The 11,505-nt window shown below is 35.6% G+C and overlaps 1 protein-coding gene across 1 annotated transcript; it reads right to left on the reverse strand.

Annotated features, from left to right (window-relative positions):
• Positions 1 to 3,095: 3,095 nt before the first annotated feature.
• On the reverse strand, positions 3,096 to 4,773 carry LOC142639319 (11-beta-hydroxysteroid dehydrogenase A-like). Its single transcript, XM_075813522.1, has 3 exons — positions 4,501 to 4,773; positions 4,299 to 4,424; positions 3,096 to 3,515 (listed from the first exon to the last, which is right to left on the reverse strand). Exons 1-3 carry the CDS (start codon positions 4,771 to 4,773, stop codon positions 3,303 to 3,305), a joined length of 612 nt encoding a protein of 203 aa, XP_075669637.1. The 3' UTR covers positions 3,096 to 3,302.
• Between the last annotated feature and the right edge of the window lie 6,732 nt (positions 4,774 to 11,505).

Here is an 11,505-nt window from a genome sequence, read left to right on the forward strand (position 1 = left end):
AAAAAAAACCACATGATAGAATCTTAAGAGAAGAACCTAAGGAATAGCACCTAAGTACTGTATCTAAGTCTTGCTCTTTTGTAATTGTTCAATTAAAGAAAACTTGTAAGGCCTATTAATTTAACTTTGAGATTAAATTCTACTATTCACTAACACGTGCTATGCACAGAAACCTACCTATGCGTGAAGTAAATTAAAATAAATTTATAAAATCTTAAATTAATTAAGTAACTACACTATTGTATGATTTACTCTTGAATGACTTCAATTTGTGTTACAATTTTATGGAAAAGTCATTTCTTCAACGTGCAATGGCTTACAAAATTTTTTTTAGACGGTTTCAAATATTGTAAAAAAATAACTCAAAAATTTAGATATTAAAATTTCTTAAAGACCAAAAAATATAAGAAAATAATATAAGAAGAGCTCATACCTCTACTCGGATATAAAAAAATAAAAATAAATATTGGGTTTTGCATTGCTTTTATAATATTCATGATTAACATCGCAAATTTGGAGATAAATTATCAACGTTTGAATTTGAGTTTAAGTTGGATTTGTTAAAGAGATAGAGTTTCACTCTTTGTTAAGTTTGGATTAAACAAAAATAATTTTGTTTAAAAAAATGATAATGATGAGTTTGAGTTTAAATTGGACTTGTTAATTTGTCAATTTAGTGAAGAGGTGGCTTTACGTACGTTACTTTGGGATCTCACATGAAGGACTTGAGATAAGGTACATGTAAATGTGGTGTGAGAGTGAAGTTGTATATGTGAAGATGTGGCTTCAATTAAACCATTAACTCGGTTAGCTTGAGCTTAATATTTGTTTTTGGCTGGAAATATTCAAGTAGGGACAAAGTTTGTTTATAAATTGATTTGGACTTTGGGGGAATTTTTTTTAACAAGGTATAAGACCATCCATATGTATTATTTAAATAAATTACATGATTAATTAAAAAAATTATGTAACTAAAAGCAATTAATGCCAACCCAATTACTAGTTGAGTTAAGCGATAGCCTAAGAATCCAGGTGGAATTAGATCCCTAAATATTAAACAATAAGTATATCTCTTTATATGTAAGTATTAATAAAGACTCAAATATTAGCCGACAAGTAAAAATTATTATCAAAGAAAATGAAGAGAGATATTAGAGATATTACAAATTTTGATATGTCACCATTCACAAAAAAGTAATTTTGACATTCATTTATTATGTGATTGAAATATCACCAGTTATATTTGTGACATTAGTTTTGTAAGCATTTTGTAGTAAAAAGTTGTAGTAAATTAACATTTAAAAAAAAAATGATAAAAAATATTTTTGTTGGATGTGCTACTCTCCGTTTGTTTTCTCCATGGAGTTTTAAAGTGTAAAAGTTCTTAATCTCCCATATGCTAATATATACACACACTACTCTCAACAAAAAATATTGAAATTAAAGACAAAAAAAAAAAAAAAAAAAAATTTCAATCTCAAACCTTAATTTTTAAAATTGTTTTTGGTGCAAATTGCTGAAAATTTTGTCACTCTCCACTCAAAGCATATAATAGAGTTTTTTTTTAAGCTTCTCTATAGCTGCTGCACTTCCAAACTTCTTCTCTGTTAAGCTTGAGTTCTGTTTGTTAAGTCCTTGTTTATGTTGGCTTATTTGCATTCCAAATTTATTTGTATTTTCTTCTCAATTTTCATGTATTTTGGGTTTATTTGTAATTGGGTAGAAGTACTTGAGCCTTGACCACTATTGCTTTGAAGAGAAGGTTGCACTAATGAGATAGAATGTAGCCTGTGAGACGGACACATGGTAGAGAAAGGAACAACCTTTTTCAGTGCAGCTAATGAGCAACTCGCGACCAAGTCACGCCCGCAAGTTGCTTGAGAATAGATTCTAGTCTTGCATTGTTATCATTTAGCTAGTTCAATTCCAATCAACTCTACCCCCATTCCAATTAGCATGAGCTGGTGAGAAAATCCATAGAGATCTTTGAGAATTTGTTAGAGCATTATTGAGTTCATCCATTTGAGAGAGAGAACCTATGTTCCCTCAGTGAATCTTTACCATTCTTTTTTCTCTCTCACTTACCATTTCCAAGCCATAAGAGGAGATTTTCCAAACACTTCATATTACCTTTCATTGATCTTTGGTTGAGCGGTAGGTGTTGGGAATCATTGGAGAGCAATACCACAATTCCAAGAGAACTAGGTGGCTTACTACTGGCCACTCAGCATGCGTACTCCGAAGACAAGGTGAAGAAACAGCTCAGCAAATTCAGTTGCAAAGAAGAGCATGGAGGACTCGAGTACTAGGCTAGCTTTAGGCTTGAAAGATCTATTGTAAATCTGTATTGCAACTATTCACTAGTGGAGGTTTGGTAGTGATGCCATAGAGAGATTTTGACCCAAGGGACTTCAATTTTTACTTTCAAAAACACATTCAATGTTTTCTTGTAGTTTGCATTTCTTTACCTCTACTTTATTGATTTAGTTGTGTAAACACCCATTTTGCAATCTACATTTAACCTCATTTCATCACAACAATTATTTCACATCTTAGGGGTAAAACTAATATTTTGACTGTTTGATTTCTAATTGTATTGCATGAAATAAATCTTAAAGTCACAATGATTAAAATCAAAGGTAATGAGCCTTAATCGGACAATTTGATTGAAAGATATCATTAAATCAAGTTTTAACGATTAATGTGCACTTGCATGAATTAAGTCCCGACCACACGTGATTATGAATCCTTAATTTTTTTTTTTAATACAAGATAAAAATTCTACTTTAGTCTAATTTAAGTATATGTGTGTGAAACTCCCTCTTGGAGACTTGAACTCCAACCCTTGCTCCACATCTTACAAGCACTTATATTTGTGGAGTGACTACCGCACCAAGTGGTGATAAACCCTTAATTTTAATTGTTCTAATTTTAGTCCAAATTAAATATAATAATGTCTTGTAACACTATTGATTGACGATATGCTTTTTCATGGAATTGCATACATATAATTCAATCCCAGGACAAAGTATTAATTAATTACTAAACTTTGGATTTAATTAATATTAATATTACTTTATTTAATTGAATTAATTGGGAGTTAATTGGCCAAACTTAAGGGCCAAGGAATGTTTGAAATAGTATAAATAGCCCTTTCTTCTATCAAAGTAGTGAAAGATTCATTAAACTATGAAATATTACCCTTTTCAAGGTAAGAGAAGACGTCCACTTAGAGCAAAGCTAGCTTGCTAAGCAACCAAGGCAAGAGCGTGAAGTAGCTTTTCCCTAACCCAAGGTTCTGGCTAGGCGTCCTTCTTTGAAGTCTGAGGCATGTTGTTGAGAATAATTGAGCGTAAGCACCATTCAAATACTTCAGGGCACAATATTTTGATCCAAAATGTAGCCTTCATCCAAGATGGCTCAGTCAAGTACATGTCTCCACTGCAGGTGCTATCCAAAATCGCCTTAGCACACCCTTTTGTTGTCTCAGCAACTGGCATCCAGTTAACTTGATCCTAACCAAGCATCACATGAAGAAAATGAAAAAAGATCCTTCTTAGTTTTAAGAAAATAAGAATAGAAGTGTACATACTACATAATAGATAAGTTGGGAAGTAGAAATTAGAAATAGTAGAGGTCATTACAAGTTTTTCTGCTTAATAGGGTACAAAAAGGTTAGCACAATAGTTGTTAGGCCGAGGTGCTCAATTTGAGGTGACAATTTTTATCTATACTTGATAACCCACCCATACTCAAACTACTCATATACATATCTAGTACCCAGTGGGCCTCCAAACAACAATGACAAATTAAGTGTTTCAAATGGAGACATTCATGATTCAAATTATCTTTCCCCATTTGTATCTACCAATTTAAGAGAAAAGAAAAGACATAGGTCAAAATCGAGTTGTGTACTTTGTCTATTTAAGGAGGTACAATTCTAAAGCATAAGGTTTTATAGCTAGCACATCCACATGGTAGTTGGAAGTTTTTTATAAGTTCCAACAAGCTTTGGTTCTATTGGTACTGACTCGCAATAAAGGAGAGCTTTTTTTTTTCCACAATTAACCTTATCCAAAACAAGTTGTTATTGAGGAAAACTCGTTTCTTAGGGAAAGTTTGTCATACTATTACCTAACTTGTTTCTTAGGGAAAGTTTTCCATACCATTACAATTTTTAAAGATTTCAGACCCTCTTGGTATGGGTTAAACATCTCGATGCCTCTAATATAAATGCAACACACATTGGTAGGGTAAAGGATGAGCTAAGTTTGATAATTCACATTTCTAAAGCCTACCTCTGGTAGAAATTCTTGTGTCATTTCTGACTCAATCAATCCCGGAGTCACAATTGTAATTCCAATATCCTGTCCAAATTCAGTCCTCAATGTCTCACAAAAGGATATTTGTGCTGCTTTGCTTGCCTGAAACCATCACAGATTTACAAGCAATTGATGAGAAAGAAAATGTGAGAGTAACACATACAAGGAGGTTTCTTACATTGTAGAAGCTCGATCCCGGAGTAGAAAGCCATTGTGCAGCTGAAGCAATTACAACAATCTTCCCTTTGCTTTTTCTCAAGTGTGGAACTGCATAATGGGTGCTATGCACTGATCCCCAGAAATTTATATCCAAAAAATTATAAAGTTGGAGGTAGTTAATGGGTGTTGAAGCTGAAATGAATGAAGTAAGTGTTGAAGCTGAAATGAATGAAGAAGCTGAAGCTGAAGTAAATGAAGTAATAGATAAACGACAGGACAAACAAAACGACATCAGTGGAAGAAAGCCTAAGCATAAAACGGCAAACAAACAAAAGAAAGGGAAACGCACCGTTTAAATTAGTGGGAAGTTGGTTACATTAGATGCCAAGTGTCTCTATTTTATTGGTTGGAGATTTGAAGAAACGGTTATTGCTTTTGGCGCCAGTTTTCAGTCTCTGTTTTAGGTTCTGTATAAATAGCCTCTGTTAGTTGATTTATGTAATTAGATTTTATCACAATTTTCATTTTGAAGAAAATAACAGTTTTCTCTCAAAGCATTCTCTGTGTTTTCTTCTTATTTTACATAGTATCAGAGCAATTTTCTTTCACTTTCCTACCAACCAAACAGTTTTTTTTCTTTCTTTGAACTAAGTTTCTTGGCTTCCCATGGCTTCAGACTCTTCGAGTGCACCATCTTCTTCGTCTACTCCAACTGCAAATGTAGTCATGGCAGATGAATATGCAAACAATCCTTATTTCTTACCAGCAAATGAGAATCCTGGTCTAATTCTCACATCTCAACCTCTCATTGGCCCTGAGAATTACATGACTTGGGCGAGGTCTGTGTTTCTGGCTTTGAGTTCCAGGAACAAGTTTGGATTCGTCAATGGTTCAATTTCAGAACCAGATCCAACTTCACCCTTATTCAACTCTTGGAATAGATGCAACACTACCATCCTTTCATGGCTGACCAATTTGCTTAGTCCTGATCTTAAAGCTAGTGTTATGTACATCAATTCTGCAAAAGATTTGTGGATTGATCTCAAGAACAGGCTATCTCAGGACAATACACCAAGATTGTTTGAGTTGCAAAAGGAGATTTCTCATTTGGTTGAAGGATCACTCTCGGTGAGTTCACATTTCACTAAATTCAAGACTTTATGGGATGAATTTGCTAATAATCAACCTTTCACAGTTTGCACTTGTGCTTGTGTTTGTGGTTCTAAGTCATCTCAGTTAGATGCACAGCACAAAGAACATGTTTTTCGTTTTTTGATGGGCTTGAATGACAGCTATGGAAACCTAATAGGGCAGATTTTGCTTCTTGAACCTTTTCCTTCTCTTAGTAAAGTGTGTTCTTTAGCTTTGCAAGAAGAGAAAAGAAGGAATCTGGGTAGCACTGCTAATATGGTTCAACAATTGGATGCTGTGGCAATGTATGTGAATAATAATAATAGGCCATTCAATGCAAATCAAGGTCAGAACAAAATTGGTGGGAAAGGAAAGAAAGAAAGACCTGTGTGTACTTATTGTGGTTTTACTGGACACATAGCAGATAAGTGCTACAAACTTCATGGGTACCCCCCTGGTTATAAGCCAAAAGGAGGTACCAAACCTATGGCTAATCAAGTTTCAGGAAATCTTGGTTTTGATTCCATAGCTCAGTCAAATGGTGTGGCTGCTGGGATGCCTACTTTTGGTGTTCAATCTGATGGAATGTTTAAAAATTTGGTGAATGCTCCCATTAGTACTCAGTCTGGTTTTGGGAATGGTGCTGCTAGCTCACCTTTTGGTTTTGCACATGGTGCTCCTGGTGGTTCTTTCATGCAGCAGAGTGCTTCTTATCAGCCTCAATGTCCCATATCCCAAGCTCAGTGTGAGCAATTGCTGAGTTTCTTGAAAGGGTATGCAGGTGTGGGTTCAGGTTTTGGCACTCCAACTAGTCATGTTGCATCTGTCATGACTTCCAATGCTGTTCCAACTTCACCACAACTTCAATCATCTTTGCCTACCACTTCCAATTCCCCTCCCTTCTCTACTAGTTTTTCAGGTAACCCCTTTTGGATTCCACCCAATCTTTCACATTCTGTTTTTTCTGCTCAAGTAACTGATAGGACTGCTTACAAATCTGATTCTTGGATCATAGACACTGGTGCAACTGATCACATGGTGCACTCAGTAACTCAATTCACTTCTATCACTTCCATAGTCAATACTTGTGTCTATTTGCCTAATGGGGAAGAAGCCTTAGTCACACATGTGGGCACTGTGCATCTCTCTTCTATGCTTGTTTTAACTGATGTTCTGTGTGTCCCATCTTTTGGTTTTAATCTGATTTCAGTGAGTAAGCTTACAAAATCCTTATTTTGTTGTCTTATATTCTTTGGTCATCATTGCTTTATTCAGGACCTTGCTCAATGGAGCATGATTGGTCAAGGTAGAGTGAGCAATGGCTTGTATCTGTTGAACTCAGCTAAGCAACAAAGTTCTTATGCTCTCACTGCTGCTACCAGTTCATCTTCAAATTTGTGGCACATTAGATTAGGTCATCCTTCATTTTCCAAACTTCAATTGTTGAAAAATATTGTAAATATTGACATTTCCAATAAAACTCCATGCTGTGAAGTTTGTCATTTTTCAAAACAGAAAAGGCTTCTCTTTTCCATTAGTACTCATGTATCTTCTATTCCCTTTGAATTGATCCATTGTGATCTTTGGGGTCCCTTTTCTACTTGCACCATTGAAGGTTATAAGTATTTTTTGACCATTGTAGATGATTTTTCTAGATGCACTTGGGTGTATTTGCTCAAACTGAAGTCTGATACTCAGTTTTTAATTCCTAGTTTTGCTAACATGGTTAAAACTCAATTTCATAGCAATATTAAGACCATTAGAAGTGATAATGGTACTGAATTTTTCCTCAAAGATTTCTTTCAATCCAATGGCATTTTGCATCAACTTTCTTGTGTTGATACTCCTCAACAAAATGCCATTGTTGAAAGGAAGCATCAACATATACTTAATGTTGCTAGGGCATTGAAATTTCAATCCCAAGTTCCTTTATGTTTTTGGGGTGACTGCATTCTAACTGCAGTTCACTTGATCAATAGGATTCCCTCCAAATCTTTAGGTAACAAGACTCCTTATGAACTTCTTTTTCATGTTCCACCTTCTTATGCTCATCTCAAAAATTTTGGTTGTTTGTGTTTTGTCTCCACTTCACCCACTCATAGACACAAATTTGCACCTAGGGCCAGAAAATGTGTTTTCTTAGGTTACCCTCATGGCATTAAAGGCTACAAAGTATTGGACCTTGACTCCAACTCTATTTTCATTTCCAGAGATATTGTGTTTTATGAGACAATATTTCCTTATGCTTCTAATCCTTCACCATCTACCTCATACTTGCATGATTTTGTGTTTCCTCATGTTTCTTCTCTATTTCCTTGTGATTCAGATTCTGTTCCCCTTCCTGCTTCTTCTCCTTCTTTTGATATTTCCATACCAGCTTCTTTAGCTTCTTCTCATTCCACTGATTCTGTTTCCTTAGAGCTTCCAGCCACCACTCCTTCTTTATCTGAACCTATTTCTCATTCTGATTCTACTCCTATTCCTTCTGCTTTATCTGCTCCTTTAAGAAGGTCCACTAGACCCCATGTTGCTCCTTCTTATCTTTCAGACTACTCTTGTAAGATGGTTAGTGCTAAACCTCAACCTGGTCTGCCTTATACCATTTCAGACTACTTGAGCTATTCTCACTTGGGCTCCTCTTTTAAGTCATTTGTTCTAGCAGTCAATGCTACTCCATCAGAACCTGTCTCTTTTCATCAGGCTGTGCAATTTCCTGAATGGAGGGCTGCCATGGACAAAGAAATTGAAGCCTTGGAAGTCAATGATACTTGGACTTTAACCCCATTGCCACCTGGTAAGACTGCCATAGGCTGCAAGTGGGTTTATAGGATTAAATACTTGCCTGATGGGTCCATTGAAAGGTTTAAAGCTCGTTTAGTTGCTAAAGGATTTACTCAGAAGCTTGGTCTTGATTACTCTGAAACTTTTTCTCCAGTTGCCAAGTCTGTTTCTGTTAGAATAGTGCTTTCCTTGGCTACTGTGAAAGGGTGGGTTTTGCATCAAATGGATGTTAACAATGCATTCTTACATGGTGATTTAGTGGAGGACGTGTACATGTCTTTGCCACCTGGTTTTCACAGCAAGGGGGAGGGTTTAGTATGCAAGTTAAACAAGAGTTTATATGGTCTCGAACAGGCCTCAAGACAATGGTTTGAAAAATTTTCAAATACCATATTGCAGATGGGTTTTGTGCAGTCAAAATCAGATTACTCCTTGTTCACACATTCACAAGGAACTTCATTCACTGCACTCTTGGTCTATGTTGATGATATTCTGCTTACAGGTAACAATCCTACTTGTGTTGCTGCCTTGAAGAAACTGCTTGATGATAAATTTGGCTTAAAAGACCTTGGCACCTTAAGGTATTTCTTGGGTTTAGAAGTTGCAAGGACTGCTGAGGGTATTAGTCTTACTCAAAGGAAATATGCCCTGGAGATTTTGAAAGACACAGGTTTTATGGGCTGCAAACCTGTTAGATTTCCCATGGAGCAAAATTTGAGGCTGTCCAAATATGAAGGGAAGTTACTTGCTGACCCATGAGTGTATAGAAGGCTCATAGGCAGGCTACTATACTTAACTTTGACAAGACCAGACTTGACATATGCTGTGCACAGATTGAGCCAATTTGTGTCACAGCCTCGAGAACCTCATCTACTAGCAGCACATAGGGTTCTTCAATTCATCAAAGGGTCACCAGGTAAAGGGATTTTCTTTCCTAGTAGTTCAGAGTTGCACATTAAGTCCTTTTGTGATTCAGATTGGGCTGGATGCCCTGATACCCGTAGGTCCTTAACAGGATATGCAGTGTATTTGGGTGATTCCTTGATATCTTGGAGATCAAAGAAGCAAGGGGTGGTGTCCAGGTCCTCTGCAGAAGCCGAATATAGGGCAATGGCTAGTGTAGCTTGTGAAATTACTTGGGTGATGCAATTGCTTAAGGATTTACAGATTGAACATCATAAACCTGCTATGTTATTTTGTGACAATCAAGCAGCTTTATATATAGCTGCAAACCCAGTTTTTCATGAGAGGACTAAGCACATAGAGGTTGACTGCCATCTGGTAAGGGATAAGATTTTGGAAGGGAAGATAAAGACTTTTCATGTGGCAACAAATTCTCAAGTTGCTGATATTTTGACAAAGGCTTTAGGCATGGCAGCTTTTACAAGACTCTCAGCAAAATTGGGAATGAAAGACATATTTCAGCCTGAAGTTTTGCATTCAGTTCAAGTCACAGAGTCTAAGACACTGGACTTGAGGGGGAGTGTTGAAGCTGAAATGAATGAAGTAAGTGTTGAAGCTGAAATGAATGAAGAAGCTGAAGCTGAAGTAAATGAAGTAATAGATAAACGACAGGACAAACAAAACGACATCAGTGGAAGAAAGCCTAAGCATAAAACGGCAAACAAACAAAAGAAAGGGAAACGCACCGTTTAAATTAGTGGGAAGTTGGTTACATTAGATGCCAAGTGTCTCTATTTTATTGGTTGGAGATTTGAAGAAACGGTTATTGCTTTTGGTGCCAGTTTTCAGTCTCTGTTTTAGGTTCTGTATAAATAGCCTCTGTTAGTTGATTTATGTAATTAGATTTTATCACAATTTTCATTTTGAAGAAAATAACAGTTTTCTCTCAAAGCATTCTCTGTGTTTTCTTCTTATTTTACAATGGGTGCAGACAATATGCTGTTTTGCTAATCTATCATATGAGAGAAATTTTAAACTCTGCGTTTTGTTGCCAAGATTTTGTGTTTTTGGATGTGAATAGCCAGTGAGATTTGAATTGAACCCCAATGCCGATTTCATTTTGATAAACATGTTAGCACTAGTCACTTGGCGTATAAATGCAATAATAATTTACCTTATGGTATATTTTGAAGTTACCTCAAGGGACATTATCTAATAAACAATAGCTGCAACTTTGTTTTAAATTCGAATTACAATCACAAGCTAGTTACAAAGTAGGACAAGAATGCAATCACGCATGCTGGTTTTATTACCATAACTGAAGCAATATCAGAGAAATGGGTGAAATCTTCAAACAAGCGCAATTGAAATAATACTCCAGCGTTGTTCACCAAATGATCCACTGTTCAAAAAATCCCAACAACCATAACCATAGAAAAATCGAAGTATATTACACAATTTTCTTTATTAATGAGTTACACACAGAGTTGGTAGGTCTTAAACTTAGATCTTATCATCTACCTTACTTTTACAAGGAAAGCACATGTCATTTGAGTTAACAAAAAAAAAACTATTGTTGAAAACATATGGGTAAAAACTCTTTCACAGGGTACTGTATTGTGTTAAACACTGAAAAAAACACCACCCAAAACATATATATCACATACTTACAACGTCCAAAGTGGTTCACTGTCTCATTAACAAACCGCTCACATTCTTCAACCTTGGAGACATCTGCACGTACCACAACAACCTCTGGGGATCCTAGCTTGCGGGCTTTATCGGCGACTGCCTGAAGACGGTCCTCCCTTCTTGCAACAAGGGCTAAACGAGCACCTCTCTTGGCATACTCATAAGCAACATGCTTCATAGTTCAAACTCCCAAAGTTAACATGTCATATAATTAATACTCTTTAAGTATAAAGTAACTAGCTATCGCAATCTATATATTAATATGGAAAATAAATGTGAGAATGAATGTAATTGTTGCTACATCAATTGCGTAATATACCATCTTAACAACTATGAAAGATTAAAGCTTGGTGTTTATACTTTATGTACTAATTCTCATTTGATTAATTGAAAGGAAATAGAAGTTTTATTAATTTTAAAAGAGTTCAAAAAGTTTTTAAAAAAAATAAAAAAAGTTTGAAAAGTAAAAAATTCAAAGAAAAAAAATATTATTAACTTAAAGAAACAAAAATATATG

Source organism: Castanea sativa, chromosome 6 (assembly GCF_040712315.1).
Source record: "Castanea sativa cultivar Marrone di Chiusa Pesio chromosome 6, ASM4071231v1".
In the NCBI taxonomy this organism is placed as follows: Eukaryota; Viridiplantae; Streptophyta; class Magnoliopsida; order Fagales; family Fagaceae; genus Castanea; species Castanea sativa.

Excerpts from the sequence above, each read along its gene's own strand:
- LOC142639319 (XM_075813522.1), bottom strand. The coding sequence starts at position 4,773 with ATGTCGTTTTGTTTGTCCTGTCGTTTATCTATTACTTCATTTACTTCA. Across the intron at positions 4,425-4,500 it reads CGGGATCGAGCTTCTACAAT|GCAAGCAAAGCAGCACAAAT; the intron begins GTAAGAAACCTC and ends TGATGGTTTCAG. Across the intron at positions 3,516-4,298 it reads CACAAGAATTTCTACCAGAG|GATCAAGTTAACTGGATGCC; the intron begins GTAGGCTTTAGA and ends ATGCTTGGTTAG.